Raw genomic sequence first — 20,483 nt, 5'->3', positions numbered from 1 at the left:
TCTGGCCATTCCCTATCCCTGGTCATTTCATCTCTCTGGCCAATCCCTGTCCCTGGCCATTCCCTGTGCCTGGATCATTTCCCTGTCCCTGCAGCATTCCCTGTCCCGTGGCCATTCCTTACCCCTGGTCCTTCCCTATCCCATGGCCATTCCTTACCCCTGGTCCTTCCCTGTCCCTGGCCATTACCTTTTCTTGGTCATTCCCTATCCCTGGCCATTCCCTGTCCCTGAGCTCTGCAGGGCCGGGGGTTTCAGTGGAACCCGGGGGGTCCCTGCTCGGCCCTGGCTCAGAACTGCGGCCCCGGCCGGGCCCGAGGGGCCCTGGGGGAGAACAACCCTGAGCTCCAGGGGGGCCAGAGCCGCCCAGTTCCACCCAGCGAGGCCCAGGGCACTCCCAGCATGAGCCCAGTGGCTCCCAGTCACCTCCAGTGTGGTCCCACTCACCCCCACATGATCCCAGTCCCCTCCACCATGATCTCAGGGACCTTCCACATGGTCCCATCTGCCCTCAGAATGCTCCCAGTCACTCCCAGTATGATGCCAGTATCAGCCCAGTCACCCTCAATGTGGTCCCAGTTGTTTCCAGTTTGATCCCAGTTTCCCCAGTTCTGGTCCCGTTGGGTCCCGGTCCTGGACCCGGTGTATCCCGGTGCCCCAGCCTATCCCACTCCACCCCAGTCCATCCCAGCCTGTCCCGCTCCGTCCCGGTCCCTTCCCGGCACCGCCGCCCTTTCCCGATCCCGCCCCCGAACCAGCGGGTTTAAGGCCGAGTTTCACCGCAGGGCGCGGGAGTTCAGCCCAGCCCGGCCCGGGGGTCCCGCAATTCGTGGCCGTGGAGGGTCCCAGCGTGTCCCGGGGGGATCCAGAGGGGTCCCAGGAGGGGTCCCAAAGGGGATCCAGGTGAATTCCCCGGAATTCTCCCGTCCCCGCCTCCCCCGCGCTCCCTCGGATACTTTCGCTTTCCCGTCTCACAACCTGCGCCACCGGGATCTGCCCGGAGACCGATGACGTCACAGGCGGATCGGGCTGCCATTGGCGATCAGGAAAACAGCACAGCCAATCGTGCGGCCGGAGGCGGCTCTGTGGGCGGGGCGTGGTCAGGGTCAGGGCCGGGCGGGGCCGCAGCGGAGCAGCGCGATGGCCCCAGCGCTGGGTGTGGGGGCGCTCCTGGGGCTGCTGGGGCTCCTGGGGGCCCCGGGGGGGGCGACGGAGGGTAAGTGGGACCCTCGGAGCGGGGAACTCCGGAACTGCCATGCCCGGGCACCGAGAACACCTTGAATCCCCATTTCCGGGCACGGGAACCTCTCTGAACTCCCATTCCTGGACATCGGGACCCCCCAGAACCCCCATTCCCGGGCAGGAGAATTCCCCTCCACCCCCATTCCCGGCCACTGGGACCCTCCTGCAGCCCCTCCCGCAGCACTTGGACTCCCCATAAACCCCCTTAATCTGGCACCGATATCCCTGAAACCCCATTCCTGGGCTCGGGAAACCTCATGAAGCGGAATTGCTGGACATGGGAACCCTCTTGAACCTCTGTTCCTGGGAAGGGAACCCCCCAAACCACATTCCCGGGATGGAGGCCCCCCCTGAAACCCCGTTCCTGTCCACGGGAGACCCCTTGAGCCCCCATTCAGTGGGCACGGGGACCGCGCTGTACCCCCTTATCCAGCACTGGGATGCCCTGGATCCCCATTCCTGGGCAACGGGACCCCCCTGAGCCCCCATTCCCGGGCACAGAGAAATCCCTGAGCCCCCATTCCCGGGCACCGGGACCCCCTTAACCCCCTATTCCTGGGCATTGGAACCCCTCTCCCCAAACTCCCTCCCGCAGTACCGGGACCCTCCTAAACACCCTTGTCCAGCACCGGGACCCCTGAACGCCCATTCCTGGGCACGGGAAACCTCCTGAACCGCAATTCCTGGACATGGGGACCCCCTTGATCCTCCCTAAATCTCCACTCCTGGGAAGGAGACTTCCCTGAACCCCCATTCCCGGGCACAGGAAACCCCTTGAGCCCCCATTCCTGGGCACTGGGACACCCTGAACCACCTTATTCCTTACTTGGACCACCTGAACCCCCATTTCCGAACAAGGGCCCCCCCTGCACCCCATCCCCGGCTCCAGGACCCCCCAGAACCCCTTTACTCTGAACAAATACCCCCCTGCAATCCCTTTTCCAGCCATCCTGCCTCTCCCAGCCCCCTGATCCTCCCTTTTTCTTGACCCTGGGACCCCCTGAACCCCCATTCCTGCCGTTCTCAGGTCGCAGACCCCACTTTCCTCAACACTGGGGACCCCTGGACTGCCCTTTCCTGGGCACAGGGACCCTCTAGGCCCTCTGTCTCTCCTTTCCCAGTCCTATGCCCCCCCCCTTTCTTTGAACCTTGGACTTTTCCCGACTTTCCTGGCTCTCCCAGTCCCACTTCCTTGACCTTTGGACCTCCCAAACCCGCCAATCTTACAGTTCCCCCAGTTCTCCACTCCCTGCTGTTCCTGCAGGGGGTCCCAGGCACTGGAACCCCCCTGGCTGCAATTCCTGGGCACTGGGGCCCCGCTGCACCTCCATTCCCTGGCACCAGGACCCTCTGCAACCTCCCATCCAGCACCATAACTCCCCTGTACCCCATTATCCTGTACCAGTACCCCCCTGCACCCCCTTTCCTGGCCATCCCACCTCTCCCAGATCCTCCATTTCCTTGATCCTAAGACCCCCTGACCCGCACTCCAGCCTTTCCCAGCCCCTCCTTTCCTCTACACCAAGGACCTGCAGAACCCCCATTCCCAGCCATCCCAGGTCTCTCCTTCTCATGACTTTCCTCTTCTCAACACTGGGGACCCCTGGACCCCTTCCCCCCCTCCCCCCTTCCTGGGCACAGGGACCCCCTGGACCTCCTATTCCATGTCTCCCAGTCCCTGCACCCCCCATTCCTTTACCCTTGTATCCCTTTGGATCCTCCCTTATTCAGCACCAGGACCCCCCTGAACCCCCCTTATCCTGCACCAGTATTGTCCTGCGCACCCTTTTCCAGCCATTTTTCCTCTCCCAGCACCCCTTTTCTTTGATCCTGGGACCCCCTGGACCCCCATTCCTGCCTTTACCAGCCTTCAGACCCCACTTTCCTCAACACTGGGGATCCCTGGACTGCCCTTTCCTGGGCACAGGGACCCCTGAACCTCCATCACACATCTCCCCGTGCCCTCACTGCCCTTTCCTTGACACTGGGACCCCCCTGAACCTCCATTCCTGGGCATGGGGACTCCCTGCACCTCTTATTCAGCACCCAGACCCCCTAAGCCCCTTTGTTTGCAACTGGGACCCCCCTGTACTCCCATTCCTGGGCACGAGCACCCTCCTACACCCCCCTATATGGCAGCAAGACCCCCCTGAGGTTCCATTCCCGTACACAGGGACCCCCTCGCACCCCTTTATCCTGCACCAACACCCCCTGCACTCTGTTTCTTGGGCATTCTGGGTCTCCCCACCCTGTGATTCCCTTTCCCTGACCCTGAGGGCCCCTGGATCCCCCTTTCCTGGACACAGGTACCTCTTGGACTCCCTGTTCCACCTCTCCCAATCCCTGTACCCTCCTTTTCCTTGACTCTGGGACCCCCCTGAGCCCCCAGTCCTGTGCAGTGGGACCCCCTTGCACCCCCTACCCCGGCACCGACATTCCCTGCACCAACTTCCCTGGGATCCCCAAAGCCCCTTCCTGCCTCTCCCAGTTCCCCCTTTCTTTTACCTGTGATCCCCCAGGCCCCCAACTCTCTATGTCCCCCCAGTTCTCCACTCCCTGCGGTACCAGTTCGTGGCAGTGTCGAAGCCCAGCCCGGGAGTCCCTCAGTTCATGGAAATGGGGTTCCTGGATGGGATCCCCATCACCCACTACGACAGCGAGCGGGGCCAGGTGGAGCCACAGACGCTGTGGATGGAGAAGGGACCCGAGCTGGAATATTGGGATGGACAGACTGAGATCAACAAGAGGAACCAGCACGTGACTGCCGATGACCTGGAGACACTGCGGGGCCGGTACAACCAGAGTGGGGGTGAGTGGGGGCAGCTGGGAATGGGGGGGATCTGTGGGTATGGGATGGGGTCTGTGGGGTTGAGGTGCATCTGTGGGGCTGCGATGGGATCTGTGGTGCTATGAGAGATCTGTGGGCTGGAGGGGGATCTTTGAGGCTGGGGACGATCTGTGGGTCTCGGGAGGTCTTTGGGTCTGGGCTTAGATCTGAAGGTCAAGGGGATTTGTGGGGCTGTGCTGTGATCTTGGGCTGTGCTGGGATCTGTGGGTCTGGGGGGCATCTGTGCTGCTGGAGATGGGGTTTGTAAGTCGGGGGAGGGGATCTGTGGGGCTGGGCTGGGATCTGTGGAGCTGGGGGGGGGATATGAGAGGCTGGGCTGGGATCTGTGGGGCTGGGGGGATATGAGGGGCTGAGGGCCATCAGTGGGTCTGGGGCAGACCTGTGGGACTGAGGTGGATCTTTGAGGCTGGAGGGGATCTGTGGGACTGAGATGGGATCTGTGGGGCTGGGTTGCAATCCATGGTGCTATGGCAGATCTCTGGGCTGGAGGGGGTCTGTGGGGCAGCGGGGGGCAGGATCTGTGGGGCTCGGTTGGGGTCTGTGGGACTGGGAGGGATCTGTGAGTCTGGGATAGGATCTGTGGGACTGAGATGGGATCTGTGGGGCTGAGATGCATCTATGGGGCTGGGATGTATTTGTGGGGCTGGAATGCCATCTGTGGAGCTATGGGAGATCTCTGGGCTGGAGGGGGAATCTTTGGGGCTGAGGGAGATCTGTAGGGTTGGGGTGCATCTTTAGGGTTGGGATGGAATCTCTGAGGCTTGGGGGGGATCTGTGTGGCTGGGATGAGATCTGTGGGTCTAGTAGGCATCTGTGGGTCTGGGATAGGATCTGTAGGATTCGATTGGGATTTGTGGGGCTGAGATGGGACCTGTGGGGCTGGGATATGGATCTGTTGGTCTGGGATGTGATCTGTGAGTCTGGGATGAATCTGTGAGCCAGGGAGGATCTGTGGGACTGAGATGGTATCTGTGGGGCTGGAGTGGGACCTGTGGGGCTGGGATGAGATCTGTGGGGCTGGGGTGTTACCTGTGGGGCTGGGTGGGAATCCATGGGGATCCAAGGGGCTGGGATAAGACTCCATCCCACTCTGGGTGGGGTTCTGTGGGGCTGGAACACAATTCCAGGGGGTGTCTCTGTGGGTCCGTTTCCCCCCCCAGGTCTCCACACTTGGCAGCGGGTTGTTGGCTGTGATGTCCTGTCTGATGGGACCGTCCGTGGATCCTTCCGGTACGGCTACGACGGGCGGGATTTCATCTCCTTCGAGCTGGGATCCAAGAGCTTCGTGGCGGCCGACGGCGCTGCCCAGGTCACCAAGAGGAAATGGGAACACGAAGGGTTCGTGGCAGAGAAGTGGACAAATTACCTGGGACACATCTGTCCAGAATGGCTCCGGAAATACATCGGATACGGGCGGGAGACGCTGGAGCGCAAAGGTGGGGATGGAATTCCCATTGAAATGTGGGATTTGGGAATGGAGGACTTGGGAATGTAGTAATTTGCATGGGAATTCCATGGATGGATCTCAACCCCATCGCATTGCCATGGGAATTCCATGGGCAGATCACATCATCTCCCCATGCTCATGGGAATTCCATGGTTGGATGTCACCATTATCCCATTCCAGAGCCCCCTGACGTCCATGTCTCCGGCAAAGAGGAACACGGGATCCTGACGTTGTCCTGCCATGCCTATGGATTCTACCCTGGGATCATCGGGATCAGCTGGATGAAAGGGGATGAAATCCGGGATCAGGAGACAGAGTGGGGCGGGATCGTTCCCAACAGCGACGGCACCTTCCACAGCTGGGCCAGGATCGAGGCTCTGCCGGGGGAGTGGGAGCAGTACCGGTGCCGGGTGGAGCACGCCGGGATGCCGGAGCCCGGGATCTTCGCCTGGGGTGAGGCTGGGAATGTGGAATGTGGGAACTGGGAATTTGGGAACAGGGCATTTGGGAATGCGGAGCAGTGAGATGGGGGTTCCCCTTCCCCTCCTCACACTTCCACTCTTCCCAGAGCCAGAATCCATCTGGAATTCCACCCCAGTGGTGGTCGCCCTGTCCGTCATCGCTGCCATCATCATCATCAGCCTCATGGGATTCGCTGTCTGGAAGCTCCAATCCGGTAACTCACGGGATGGGGGTGGGGAACAGGCACGGATCCACTTGGTGGCATTCCAGGGATCCTGTGCCAGAGGTGCTGATCCCGCTTTATTTCCACAGGGAGGAGGGAGAAGAAGGGATACAACGCGACACCCAACAGTGAGTACCAGCAGAGTGTCTGGATACAAATCCAGATCCTCTCTTTGTGGATCCCATGATGGATCCCAGGATGGATCCAGGTGTGTGATCCAGGCCAGAATCTCACAGATCTTTTTCCACAGGAGTAGACGCATAAACCGATGGCTCCCCAGCAGGTATGGAGTGGGATCCAGGTGGGATTCCAAGGGGAATCGGGACATAATGGATGGAGAAGGATTGGGATGGGATTCCAGATCAGGGCAGGATTCCAGAGTGAAATCAGAAAGAATTAGGGAGTGAGATCAGGGATGGATTATGGAGCGATATCAGTCTGGATGGATGGAGTGAGACAGATGGGATTCCAGAGTGGGACTGAGTGGGATGGATGGAGCAAGATGATGATGGATTCCAGAGAAGCTCCTGCTCTCCATGGTCTTCCACAGCTGGATCGATCCCATGGGATGAGGACAGGGACATGGTGACTCTGTCCCCTACTCTCATCCCAGCAGGAATCACCACCTGAGCAATCCATGGAGCTGGATCCAGCCCCTTCCCTCTTCCTGGGGAAGGCCAGGAGCTGCTGGCAGAGCTCATCCCGCATCTCTCACCCACCCTGGCACCCCCGTGCCTCTTCCCAATGGATCAACTTCCTGCTTTTTCATGTCTGAAAATCAAGAACCACAATTATTCCCAGTGCTTCAATTAAGTCTCCTGTTTTGGCAATAAATCCTTCTTCCCTCCTTTGGCATCCAGCAATTCCTCTTTAGGAACCAGGAATGGCAGTGGGGACATGAAGAATGGGATAGGGATATGGAGACACTCGGGACAGGAATGGGGACACAGGAAGCAGTTTGGTGACACTGGGAACTGGGAGTGGAGACACCAGGAATGGGATGGGAACACCAGGGATGGGAACAGGGACACAATGGGGACAGGGATGGGGACACTGGGAGCAGGTTGGAGACACCAGGAACTGGGAGTGGGGCATCAGAATTGGGATAGGAACCCCAGGAATGGGAATGGGAATGGGGACAGGGATTGGGACACCAGAAATGGGATTGTGGCCATTGGCAGCAGGTTGTGAACAGCAGGAATGGGAAGGGGGATGACAGGAATTGGAATGGGGACAGGAATGGGAAAGCAGCAGACAATGAGACTGGGATGGAAACACCAGGAATGGGAATGGGAACAGGGATGTGGACCCCAGAGGTGGAGGTGTCCCAGGTTTTAGTTTGGGATCTCCTGTAATCCCGCAAACCACCATGAGGGCACACACGCCAATAATGGGACCGGGCTGGGGCCAATCACGGACAGGGCAGGGGCGAGTGGAGCAGGGGACGGTCCCACGGGAACTGCTCGGGAATGGGAAGAGTAAAAGGTGATGCCGCTCCCGGCTCTGCCCCTCTCTGGTTGTGAACCTGCCATGGGAGCTCCCCCAGCTCCTGCAGCCCAGAGCAGCTGCGTGTTCCCACCTGGAACAGCTGCGTGTTCCCACCTGGAGTGACTGCAGCTTCCCACCTGGAGCTCTGCGTGTTCCCACCTGGAACAGCTGCATGTTCCCACTTGGAGCAACCATGTGTTCATGCCTGGACCTGCCAGGTATTCCCACCTGGAATAGCTGTGTGTTCCCACCTGGAACAGCTGCGTGTTCCCACCTGAAGCTGTTGCCCTTGCAGCTCTAAGAGCTCATTCTATCCCTCACTAGTACAGCTTATCAGTGCCTCTGTAGAAAATTCCTACAATGGACTATCCCTTTTTGGGAAGAGTTTCAACAGACAGGAGTTTGTACCAGTTCATTTTGGAGATATGTCTGGAATTAAGATAATCACAGTCATAAAATACCACAAACAGCATTTATTGCAATAACAACTAGCAAAAGAGAATAAAAAGGATAAAATACTTAACACAAAAGAGAATAAAAAGATAAAATACTTTAAAACTCAATAAAAGGATACAAAATAGTTGATGCTGCAGCGGTTGCTCCCTATCCCCGATGCTCCCTCGAGCAGACAGGCCAGCACTGCCAGGCCCGGCAGCAGCGGGACGCCATCCATGCTCAGCGGCGTCCCCGTGGAGCCAACACGGGCTGGGTGCAAGGGTGGGTGTGGCTCAGCTCCCCCACTCCTGTGTCCCTGTTTATCAGCCATCCATCATACTGCAGAGGGCCAGGACACAGTGTAAGGTGATGCCTGGGAGGCAGCCAAACACCGCCTGTTCATTGCATAAGTGGCAACAGTCTGTGCATGTCGCCTGTTGGGTAGTGGTCGTACGACCCCTGCCCATCTATTCTTCCTCCCATCATCAGCTTCCTCACCCCACTGTAAGACCTTCACCATTGTGTTCCCGGGGTATTTGTATCTATCCTGAGGCTCAGCCAAGTCAGAGAGGAACAGAGAGCCTTGATAATAGAGAACATCCAGTGTTACACAGTTACTCTGCCTGGATTCCCAGCACGGTGTAAGTACTTTCTCACCCTTCTATGCTCCATTGATCAGATAAATTAAAAGTACCCCCTTACGTGCCAGCGTGTGATCAGGGGTAGCCCGAGGGTGATACAGCACTACTCGAGAGTGCAATGTGTGTATCACAGTGTTCAACATAAGGTGTACAGGGGTCAGCACACAGGGAAGCACACACAAAATACACATCAGTACACAGGTGTGCTGGTTTGAAGGTGAACCAGCAAGGGAAAATGAACTCACCACGAGAGAGATTATAAGTCAGAGCTAAAATTTAATAATAATATTATTATAACAACACTGACACACAAGGGAAATTGCTTTCAACTCACAATACCCCAGCAGTATAACCCAGTGTCCTGGGGCACAAACCCAAGGGGGTTTGTTTGCCCTTGTGCTGAGACCCCTGTGGCTCCCCCAAGTCCAGAGCAAAAGGAAAAGAAAAACCTGTTGGTGCAGGCGAGGGCTGTGGTCTGGGCGAGAGCGGTGATCTCCTGCTGTCGAGGTCCTGCTGCTGCTCTGGATCCGACAAGAAGTACCCGAGGTCTTCTTACCCACCACTTATGTACCCTCAGGGAGCACTCAGTCCCTCCCCCTGGGCGGGGACTCACACAATGGGTGATTGACTCTGGGAGCCAGGGGGTGTTGAGCTGTTAATGGCCCATTAGCAGCTCCGCCCCCCTCAGGCTGGGTGTGAAGGTGATAATGGCTCCCTGGGCAGCTGCTGCTAATGGCCCGTTGTCCTTGGGGAATGATTAGAGGGGGTAGAATACACAGCTTTGATCACCCCCACACAGGGTTAGCTGGTCCCTCCTGCTGAACTAGGACATTATCCACCCCTTATTCTACTCTATCTAGTCATTCCCAAATTAACCCCCTTTTTACCTATACATATATATATATACATATATGCAATGAAACATTACAAACTCTTCTCGCTCAAAATTAGGTCCCCTTGTGGTACACAACGTGTTTCTCCATCTTTTTGCATTACCCACCAAGTGCAACCAGGTCCTTGAGCAAAGACAATCCCTCGGATGGGTTTGCCTTTGTTTGAGGTGGGACTCACCCAAACAGTCTTTCCTAACATACCTCTCATATGGACCACAGGGACTTTATCTCCATCTACAGTATTCAAGAGTTCTGATTGGGCAGGGCCAGCTCGATTGATGGAGCCCCGAGTGTTGACCAACCAGGTGGCCTTTGCCAAATGCAGCTCCCAGTGTTTGAAAGTTCCCCCACCCAACGCCTTCAAGGTTGTTTTCAGCAGTCCATTACATCGCTCAACTTTCCCGGCAGCTGGAGCATGGTAGGGGATATGATACACCCACTCAATGCCGTGCTCTCTGGCCCAGGTGTCTATGAGGCTGTTCTTGAAGTGGGTGCCGTTGTCAGACTCTATTCTCTCTGGGGTGCCGTGTCTCCACAGGACTTGTTTCTCAAGGCCCAGGATGGTATTCCGGGCAGTGGCGTGAGATACGGGGTATGTCTCCAGCCATCCAGTGGTTGCTTCTACCATGGTCAGCACATAGCGCTTGCCTTGGCGTGTTTGGGGAAGTGTGATGTAATCAACTTGCCAGGCTTCCCCATACCTGTATTTCGACCACCGTCCACCATACCATAGAGGCTTCACCCGCTTGGCCTGCTTGATGGCAGCACATGTGTCACAGTCATGGATAACCTGTGAGACACTGTCCATGGTTAGATCCACCCCTCGGTCACGAGCCCATCTGTATGTCGCATCTCTGCCTTGATGACCAGAGGCATCATGGGCCCATCGGGCTAGAAACAATTCACCTTTATGCTGCCAATCCAGATCTACCTGAGAGACTTCAATCTTGGCAGCTCGATCCACCTGCTCGTTGTTACGATGCTCCTCATTAGCCCGGCTCTTGGGTACATGAGCATCTACGTGACGGACCTTCACACTCAGCTTCTCTACCCGGGCAGCGATGTCCTGCCACATCTCAGCCGCCCAGATGGGTTTCCCTTTGTGCTGCCAGCCGGCCTTTCTCCAGCGCTCCAGCCATCCCCACAGAGCATTGGCCACCATCCACGAGTCAGTGTAAAGGTAGAGTCTTGGCCACTTCTCTCGTTCAGCGATATCCAAAGCCAGCTGAACAGCTTTCAGCTCTGCAACCTGACTTGATCCACCTTGTCCTTCAGTCGCTTCTGCAACTCGACGTGTAGGACTCCATACAGCTGCTTTCCATTTCCGGCTTGTCCCTACAATGCGGCAAGAGCCATCTGTGAAGAGAGCATATCGCTTCTCCTCTTCTGGTAGCTGGTTATATGGTGGGGCCTCCTCAGCTCGTGTCACCTGCTCCTCTTCTTCTTCAGAGGACAATCCGAAACTCTCACCTTCCGGCCAGTTGGTGATGATTTCCAAAATCCCAGGGCGATTAGGATTCCCTATCCGGGTTCGCTGCGTGATCAGAGCGATCCACTTACTCCATGTGGCATCAGTGGCGTGATGGGTAGAAGGAGCTTTTCCTTTGAACATCCAGCCCAACACTGGTAGTCGAGGTGCCAGGATGAGCTGTGCCTCAGTGCCAATCACTTCTGAGGCAGCTCGAACTCCTTCATAAGCTGCCAGGATCTCTTTCTCAGTTGGGGTGTAGCTGGCCTCAGATCCTTTGTATCCCCGACTCCAGAATCCCAGCGGTCGTCCTCGAGTCTCCCCAGGTACTTTCTGCCAGAGGCTCCAGGATGGGCCATTCTCCCCGGCTGCAGTGTAGAGCACATTCTTCACATCCTGTCCTGTCCTGACTGGCCCAAGGGCTACTGCATGGGTAATCTCCTGTTTAATCTGCTCAAAGGCTTGTTGTTGTTCAGGGCCCCACTGGAAATCATTTTTCTTCCGTGTCACAAGGTAGAGAGGGCTTACAATCTGACTGTACTCAGGGATATGCATCCTCCAAAAGCCCACGGCGCCTAGGAAAGCCTGAGTTTCCTTCTTGCTGGTCGGTGGGGACATAGCTGCTATTTTGTTGATCACCTCTGTTGGAATCTGACGACGCCCGTCTTGCCACTTCACTCCTAGGAACTGAATTTCCTGAGCAGGTCCCTTGACCTTACTTCGTTTAATGGCAAAACCAGCTCTTAGGAGAATCTGGATTATCTTCTTTCCTTTCTCAAAAACCTCCCCTGCTGTGTTCCCCCATACAATGATGTCATCGATGTACTGTAGATGTTCTGGAGCCTCACCCTTTTCCAATGCAGTCTGGATCAGTCCATGGCAGATGGTGGGACTGTGTTTCCACCCCTGGGGCAGTCGATTCCAGGTGTACTGCACTCCCTTCCAGGTGAAAGCGAACTGCGGCCTGCACTCTGCTGCCAACGGAATGGAGAAAAAGGCATTGGCAATGTCGATGGTGGCATACCACTTGGCTGCCTTGGACTCCAGCTCATACTGAAGCTCCAGCATGTCCGGCACAGCGGCACTCAGGGGGGGTGTGACCTCATTGAGGCCACGGTAATCCACCGTCAGCCTCCACTCTCCACTGGACTTTCGTACTGGCCATATGGGGCTATTAAAGGGTGAGTGAGTCTTGCTGACCACCCCTTGGCTCTCCAGCTCACGAATCATCTTGTGTATGGGGGTCACAGAGTCTCGGTCAGTGCGGTATTGCCGACGGTGCACTGTGGCTGTGGCCAGCGGTACCAATTGTTCTTCAACTTTCAGCAGTCCCACAGCAGAAGGGTCCTCTGAGAGGCCAGGCAAGGTGCTCAGCTGTCTGATTTCCTCTGTCTCCACAGCAGCTATGCCAAAGGCCCAACGCAGTCCCTTTGGGTCTTTGAAATATCCATTCCTCAGGTAGTCTATGCCAAGGATACATGGGGCTTCTGGACCAGTCACAATGGGGTGTCTATGCCATTCCTTCCCAGTCAAGCTGACTTCAGCTTCCAGTACACTCAGCTGTTGGGATCCCCCTGTCACCCCAGAAATAGAGATGGATTCTGCCCCGACGTATCCTGATGGCATCAACGTGCATTATGCACCAGTGTCCACTAAAACTTTGTATTTCTGTGGGTCTGATGAGCCAGGCCACCGAATCCACACAGTCCAATAAAGCCGATTGTCCCTCTCCTCTACCTGGCTAGAGGCAGGGCCCCCCTAGTTGTGGTCATGGTATTCACTGCGCTCTCCCTGTGAATATGACCGGGAGGTTCCTTCAAGAGGATCGGGCATAACATCATCATTCCTATACTGTCTGGAGCCTTGCCCACGAGAGACCGGAGCAGCCTTCAACCTTGAAGAATTCCCTGTGTTAGTTGTGCCTCTTTGCAATTCACGTACCCGAGCTGCTAAGGAAGAGGTGGGTTTCCCATCCCACTTCCTCATATCTTCTCCATGCTCATGGAGGTAAAACCACAGATTGCCGCGTGGAGTGTACCCTTTCTCCTTAGCTGGAAGACGCCTGCTTCTGATGGCAGAGACTCTCGTTTGTTCTGGAGAGATATGGAAGAGTCCTTCCTTAATCTTCTCTTCTAGTTCAGCCAGTTTTGTTTCCACAGCTGAGACGTGGGCTCGTAATGGAGCAGTGACAGTGTCTTCATAAATCCTGAGTTTGCTGACCAGTGCACCCACCTTGTCTTCTCCCTCTCTCCACTGCAATGTTGCAAGGTAGCGAGAATACATTTCTGGCCCAAGTCGTGCAAATTTTAACCACATCTGGGATGTGCACTGGACACCATCTGGACTTTTAGGGAATCTCTCATCCTCTGAAAAGATTATCTCCAGTACGGCTAATTCCCTTAAGCACCGGATACCTTGTTCCATCGTGTTCCCCTGTCCTTGCTGTACGTGGAGGTCCTCCTTACAAAGATATCTCTCCCTCACGCTTGACAACAGTCGCCGCCAGAGGCTGAGAGTTTCCTGTCTCTTTCCAATGCCCTGATCAATGACAACATCTCGAGAAAGGGATCCCAGCTGCCTTGCTCACTCCCATCTAGAATTGTGTCATTGGCTGCAGCATCCCAGATTCGAAGTAGCCAGGTCAAGATGGACTCATTTGCCTGTCGTGTGAACTCTCTCCGGAGCTCACGCAGCTCTCCCAGGGATAGGGACCGGGTGATTATTTCTGGCTCCATTTCTTCTGCTTGAGATGAAGGTCCTGACTCTTCCTCGTCATTCACTATACGAACTGATTTGGTCTTTGATTTTCTTTTCTGGACAGGCGCAACTGCTATCGGTTTCTGTTGTCCTTCTGGCTCCTCCATGGTTTGTGTGGACATGGTGCTGGTTGATTTGTTTCCCTTTCTCTCTGGCTCAGCTGTGGTTTGTGTGGGCATGGTGCTGGCTGATGTGTCTCTTCTCTCTGACTCAGCCATGGTTTGGGTGGACATGGCGCTGGTTGATGTATCTCTCTTCCTCTCTGGCTCAGCCGTGGTTTGGGTGGACATGGTGCCTTTGGGTGGATTTGCTCCTTTTCTCCTCCTCCTGATGATGCTGTACCACACCAAGCAGTGTGCGGTAGGCAGTGGCCAGGGCCCAGCAGGTTGCTGTGAGCTGCACATCTCTGGGACTACCAGAGCATCTTCCTTTCACATAGCTTAGCATTTTGGCAGGGTCCTGCAGTTGTTCTGGGGTGAATTTCCAGATCATTTGAGGAGAGAAGGTCTCCAAATACTGGCCCATATCTTCCCACTTCCCGTGCCACTCAACATCATCCGCTCCCAGGGCAGGCCTCCAGCAAGTCTCCTTAGAGAGCCCAGTTCTGACCCTAAACATGGTGTATACAGTACAGAGGAGACAAAGCAACACTAACAGCTCTAACAGTAGGATTATGCTGTCCCTAACATCAAAAGGAAGCTCAATATTTTCAATGATTGTTGTAGCAGAGGTGAAAAGGTGGAAGTAACCATCTCCGCCTGTTTTCCCCACAGTCTGGGTGCTATTTTTAATGAGACCCCAGAGGTAACAACCCAAACCAGGACAGGCACACCAGACTGAATATACATTCACAATGAAATTCATTGCTTCTGATGTTATGACAACATAAACATAGTATATTAATAAAGCAATTTTGATCCTTCTACCTGGTATTAAGGAGAGCATCAAAATAGGCACATGGTTCCCCATGTGTCGAAATATGAACAGGCCCAGATACACCATCCACATGAATACATCAAGCAACATGGTAGTCAGGGAGTTTCTGTATCCAAATACACAAAATGAAATTGTAATTCTGACTTCTCTCTCGTGGCCCCACGTTGGGCGCCAAAAAGATGTGCTGGTTTAAAGGTGAACCAGCAGGGGAAATGAACTCACCACGAGAGAGATTATAAGTCAGACCTAAAATTTAATAATAATATTACAATAGCAACACTGACACACAAGGGAAATTGCTTTCAACTCACAAAACCCCAGCAGTATAACCCAGTGTCCTGGGGCACAAACCCAAGGGGGTTTGTTTGCCCTTCTGCTGAGACCCCTGTGGTTCCCCCAAGTCCAGAGCAAAAGGAAAAGAAAAACCTGTTGGTGCAGGCGAGGGCCGTGGTCTGGGCGAGAGCGGGGATCTCCTCCTGTCAAGGTCCTGCTGCTGCTCTGGATGCGACGAGAGGTTCCCGAGGTCTTCTTACCCACCCCTTATGTACCCTCAGGGAGCTCTCAGTCCCTCCCCCTGGGCGGGGACTCACACAATGGGTGATTAACTCTGGGAGCCAGGGGGTGTTGAGCTGTTGATGGCCCATTGGCAGCTCCGCCCCCCTCAGGCTGGGTGTGAAGTGCTCCCTGGGCAGCTGCTGCTAATGGTCCATTGACCTTGGGGAATGAATAGAGGGGGTAGAATACACAGCTTTGATCACCCCCACACAGGGTTAGCTGGTCCCTCCTGCTGAACTAGGACAGTGGGTCACCAGGTCTTTACCCAACATGGGTTAGCAGGTCTGTGCTCAATGTGGGTCACTGTAGATCATTCAACATTGGTACTCCAATGGGTGATGGAGCTGGAGCAGCAGACGAAGCTCTTCCCGCAGTTGGGGCACTCTGAGGGCTTCCCTTATTGGTGGGTTCGTTGGTGTTTGGTCAAGGTAGAGCTGTCAGTGAAGCTCTTCCCACACTCCTCACACGTGTAAGGCCTCTCCCCGGTGTGGGTGCGCCGGTGTGTGACGAGGTAGGAGTTGTGTCTGAATCTCTTCCCGCAATCAGCGCAGCAGAAGGGCCTCTCGTCTGTGTGTGTGCGGTGATGCTTGAGGAGAACTGAGCTGGTCTGAAACCTCTTCCCACACTCAGAATACTTGTAGGGCCGTTCCCCAGTGTGGATCCTTTCATGGCGGATCAGCTCAGAGCTGCAGCTGCAGCCCTTCCCACATTCCCCACATGTGTAGGCCCATTCCCCACTGTGGATCATTTGGTGGCGGATCAGGTGGGAGCTGAAGCTGAAGCTCTTCCCACATTCCAAGCACTTGTAGCGCTTCTCCCTTGAGTGAAGTTGCTGCTCCATCACCAGGTCAGAGCACCTGCTCAAGCCACGGCCACCTTCGGGGCACTGGGTTGGTTTTAACTCCTCAGAGCACCCAGGTCTAGTTTTGGAGACTCTCCTCCTGGCAGATCTCCGTGGATTTTCCTTCCCGGTGACTTCCTGGTCTGTGGAGCCATTCAAAACAGCCTCTGCCAGCAGGTTCTGCCGGGGGGATTTGTCCTCCGTGCTCTCCGTGCTCAGCTCGGGGCCTGGGGCAGGAAGGAACAAGGACAGGCAGGGCATTTGCCTCCGGCCCACAAGGAAGGCCAAGGACATCCCCCCAAACCCGGCCCCGGCAGGACGGCGTCGGCAGCGGGGTTGTCCTGCAGCCGGGGCCATGCTGGGCTGGAAGATGCAGCACAAGGGAGGGGCAAAGGGGCACTGACTTCCTCCTCACCTGCCTGGGGGTTCCGGGGCACCTTCCTCTTCCTCCCAGCCTCCTCCTCCATCCTGACAAGCTTTGGGAAGGAGAAATCCTGGTTTGGGGGCAAAAATAAGGTTGGGGGATCCTCCTGCCCAAGTCCATCTCTGGAATTCACCAGGCATCTTGTGCCCTTAAAACCCTCCAAAACAGTAAGATTAAGTAATAAAAAAACCTCTCTCAGGAGTTTCTTCTCTCTGGTCTCTTTACTTTGGGGTTCTGGGGGTCTCCCCTGTCTTGGCCGCTGGGGGTCCCACGTCGATTGAGGGTTCCCCCTCTCTGGGGTCCCTGCCCTCTCCAGGCTGCCGGGGGTCCTGGGAATCAAAGGGGTCCCTCCTCTCTGCTCTCCCCACTTTGGGTTTCTTGGGGTCCCTCCTCTCTGGGGTCCCCCAGTTTGGGGATAGGTTCCCCCCTCCCCAGCATGCCAGGGGTCCTGAGGGTGCCCCATTTCTGGGGTCTCCTTTTTGGGATCCCAGGAGGATTCCCGAGCACCGTGAGCAGAGAGTCAGGGCATAGGGGACCTCTGGCACCCTCGGCATCCCTAATTGGGACCCTGGAGAGGGGGAATCCCAGAACCCCAAAGGGGTCACATCACGGAGTGGGGACCCCTGGCATTCCCAGGATCTCCAGCAGCCTGGAAAAGGCAGAACCCCAGAGAGGGGCCCCCAAAACACAAGGCACCCCCAACAGCCTGGACAGGGGGGGGCCCCCAGAACCCCAAAGTGGAGAGATCAGAGAGAGCAAATTTGGAGGTGAATTTTGGTGCTTTGAATTCCTTTGGTCTGAATCTGCATATTTTGGAGGGGGTTTTGGCCAAATCTTGATGGTTTGGGGTTTTAGGGGATCTGTGCCAGGCACCTCCATTTGGGGGAATGGGAGGATCCCAGGATTTTCCAGCATCCAGGGATGCTCCCCAAGCAAAGCCCCTTTGGGGATGACTCCCTTTGTTCCCCACACTGAGGTTGCTCCTCACTCGCTCACACCGTTCCCTTTTCCAAGAGCATCATCCCCAATTTCCCCCTTTGATCTTGCAGAAAAAAACAACAAATAAACCCCATTTTCAAGTTTTTTTGGGCTGCCCACGTGTCTCACTTAGCTTCAGTTCTCTCTGTTTCAGCTGTCACTTCCAGATCCCAGTTTGGGGCTCCTGAGGTGTTTTAGGGGCCTCTTGGGGCAGTTTGGGGGTCCTGGGACAGTTTAGGGGGGTCCTAGGGTTGTTTTGGAGGGTCTGACGGCAGTTTGGAGGTCCAGAAGTACTTTGGAGGGAAGGGTTTGGGGGGTCCTGGGGTGGTATGGGGGTGTCTGATGGCAGTGTGGGGGTTCTGGGAAAGGTTTGGGGGACCCAGGGATGGTTTTGGGGGATCTGAGAGCAGTATGGGGGTTCTGGGAGGGGGTTTAGGGGGATCCTGGCCTAGTTTGGGGAGTTCTGGAAGTAGTTTGAGGGCCTTGGGGCAGTTTGGAGAGACTGGGAGAGAATTTAGGAGGGGTTTGAGGTAGTTTGGGAGTCTTGGGGCAGTTTGGAGAGGTCTGGGTGGGGGTCTGGGGGGAGGTTGAGGGATTTTGGCAGGTCTGGTTGCTTCAGAGAGGGATTTTGGCGGGTCCTGCGGTGGTTTGGGGGGTCTGGGAGGAAATACAGGATAGCCTGAGGGTAGTTCGGTGGGTTCTGGACAGTTTAGACGCTCTGAAAGAGGTTTGAGGGGTCTAGGAGGGGGTTTAGGGGGTCTCTGAGGCGTTTGGGGGGGGCCGAAGTGTTTCAAATGCTCCAGAGCGTTCAGAATGCGATTTGGGGCATCCTGGGGGGCCGAGGCAGTTTGGGAGGTCCCAGGTGGGCAGTTTGGGGATCTCAGGGATTTTTTGGGTGATTTTGGGGGGCCCCGAAGCGGATCCTGATGTGGGGGGAGGGGCTTACCCGGCTCCTTCACCGTCACGGCCAACACGGCCCCGGGGGGATCCTGCGGGTCTGTGGGGGGTGGGCGGGTCGTGAGGGATCCCCAAAGCCCGCCCTGAGTCCCCGAATGTTTCCTAAATGTTCCCAATTATCTTCCAAACCTCCCTACGGCGCCGCCACTGCTCAAATCTCCCGGCAGCGCCGTCGAGTCCCGCCCTCCGTCTTCGCCGTCTCTGATTGGGCGGCGCGTCCGCCCGTCACGGCTTGCACCGAATCAGCGTTCAGTAATGCAGGGGGGGCGGTGACGGGACATGGAGTCCCCGCCATTTTGAGTCTGTCCCTACTACATCTCCCGTCATGCCCCGCGGCCCGTTCTGGCCAATCACAGACGGGACTACAACTCCCGCCCCCCCCCCCCCCCCCTCCCGCGCACAATCGGGTCGGTCCCACCCCCATTGCAGCCCCCCAAGTGCCCCCCGGACCCCAAACTGCCCCAGAAGGGCCCCAGGACTCCCAAGTGCTCCCCCAATACCCACTCAGGACTCCCAAATCACCTCCCTGAACCCCCAAGTGACCCCCAAGTTCCTTCGGAACTTACAAGTGACCCCTAAAATCCTCTTTGGACCCCCAGATTCCATCCCTGGACACTCGAGTGACCCCCAGGAGTCCCCTCAGACACCCAAGTTCTTTCCCAGTGCCCCATAAATGCCCCTCACATCCCAATGGGACCCCCAAGTGCCCCCAAGTGCCTTCCAGGCCCCCAAACCCACCCCAACCTCCCCAAAGCCCCCCAGCCCCCCCTTCCCATGGGCCCTTTCCCGGGATTTGGGGCTCCAAAGGGACACTTGGGGGTCGGGGGGGATTTGGGGGCACTTGGGGGACTGGTGAGTTGGGGAAAGGATTTTGTGTGGAATTGAGGGAATTCAGAGTGGAATTCAGTGGATTTGAGGTGAAATTAGGAGAGGTTGGGTGGAATTAAGGGATTTGGGATGGAATTAAATAATCCTTATGTGAAATTAAGGGGATTTCTGTGGAACCTTCAGGATTTGGGATGAAATACTTGGGATTGTAAGAGGGATTAAGGTATTTTTGAGTGGAGGTCAGAGATTTGGGGTGGAATTAGGGATATGTTGGGTAGAAATAAGGAAATTTTTCACGTAGTTAAGAAGATTTGAGGTGGAAATAAAGAGAATTGAGAAATTTTAGGTGAAATTAAAGTAATTTTTGGTGAAATTTATGGGATTGGGGAGGTTATAGATGGAATTAAGGGAACTTTGGGCAAAAATAATGGAGATCTTCAGGAAAATTAAGTGGATTTGGGGGTAAATGAGAGGAGTTTTATGTGGAATTAATAGAATTTTGGGTGGAAGACACGGGAGATCTGGGGCAAAATCAGCAGGACTTTGATGGATTTATAGAGATATGAGTTGGAATTAAAGCAACTTGGAGTAGAACCATTGTGGTATGAGGTGAAAATCAGGGTATCTTTTGGTGGAATTAAAGGGATTTTGAGGGTAATTATGGGATTTTGAGTGGAATCCTGGGGATTTGGGGTAAAATTGGGGGAATTTGAGGTGAAAGTCCGAGGAGTGTGTTTGTTTTCAATGGTGAAATTTATGAGTTTCAGATTGCAGCAAAAATAGAGGAAAAATCCCTCTTGCCTGTGTCCAGCCAGTTCTCAGAGCAAAGCAGGTCCCAGCTGACTGATGAGAGACATGATGGGGCTGGGGAGGTGTGGAGCAAGGTTGTCCCCACTGTCAGACCTCAAGGGATCGATCTCCAATTAGTCCAAACCTTTCAGGAGGGAACCTTGGTCAACATCAATCAGAGAATGCTGCAATCACCTCTTCTCTAAAAAGAAAAGTAATTATCCATATCATTTAAAATAGAAATACACTTTGTTAGAAGCTCTTTGAAATCTTT

General features: G+C 55.3%; 2 protein-coding genes across 7 annotated transcripts in view; one reads left to right on the top strand and one right to left on the bottom strand.

Moving 5' to 3' along the window:
• Window positions 1-7,066, top strand: part of LOC139673847 (class I histocompatibility antigen, F10 alpha chain-like) — a 283,320-nt gene extending 276,254 nt beyond the window's left edge. The window contains exons 1-8 of one of the 6 annotated variants that reach the window (XM_071559725.1): window positions 1,102-1,213; window positions 3,785-4,048; window positions 5,248-5,523; window positions 5,715-5,987; window positions 6,103-6,210; window positions 6,309-6,347; window positions 6,470-6,502; window positions 6,836-7,066. In XM_071559725.1, the coding sequence (XP_071415826.1) occupies window positions 1,138-1,213; window positions 3,785-4,048; window positions 5,248-5,523; window positions 5,715-5,987; window positions 6,103-6,210; window positions 6,309-6,347; window positions 6,470-6,483 (1,050 nt within the window). In that variant the 5' untranslated portion in view covers window positions 1,102-1,137 and the 3' untranslated portion in view covers window positions 6,484-6,502; window positions 6,836-7,066. Of the gene's footprint in view, window positions 1-1,101; window positions 1,214-3,784; window positions 4,049-5,247; window positions 5,524-5,714; window positions 5,988-6,102; window positions 6,211-6,308; window positions 6,348-6,469; window positions 6,521-6,769 lie in introns of those variants that run through there. The other 5 variants (XM_071559726.1, XM_071559724.1, XM_071559728.1 and 2 more) reach the window with 5 other exon arrangements.
• Window positions 7,067-15,789: 8,723 nt separating this feature from the next.
• On the bottom strand, window positions 15,790-18,887 carry LOC139674701 (zinc finger protein 3-like). Its single transcript, XM_071561306.1, has 3 exons — window positions 18,776-18,887; window positions 18,582-18,632; window positions 15,790-16,460 (listed from the first exon to the last, which is right to left on the bottom strand). Exons 1-3 carry the CDS (start codon window positions 18,885-18,887, stop codon window positions 15,790-15,792), a joined length of 834 nt encoding a protein of 277 aa, XP_071417407.1.
• Between the last annotated feature and the right edge of the window lie 1,596 nt (window positions 18,888-20,483).

Source organism: Pithys albifrons, chromosome 7 (genome assembly GCF_047495875.1).
Source record: "Pithys albifrons albifrons isolate INPA30051 chromosome 7, PitAlb_v1, whole genome shotgun sequence".
NCBI classification, from domain to species: Eukaryota; Metazoa; Chordata; class Aves; order Passeriformes; family Thamnophilidae; genus Pithys; species Pithys albifrons.
Note: the sequence above shows the minus strand (reverse complement) of the source record. Positions and strands in the feature narration are given on the sequence as shown.

Bases quoted from the DNA above. Each gene is read 5' to 3' on its own strand.
- LOC139674701 (XM_071561306.1), bottom strand. From the start codon at position 18,887: ATGGCGGGGACTCCATGTCCCGTCACCGCCCCCCCTGCATTACTGAAC. The intron at 18,633-18,775 runs GCGGGACTCGAC...CACCCCCCACAG, and splicing joins AGAGACGGCGAAGACGGAGG to ACCCGCAGGATCCCCCCGGG. The intron at 16,461-18,581 runs GTAAGCCCCTCC...TTCCTGCCCCAG, and splicing joins CGTGACGGTGAAGGAGCCGG to GCCCCGAGCTGAGCACGGAG.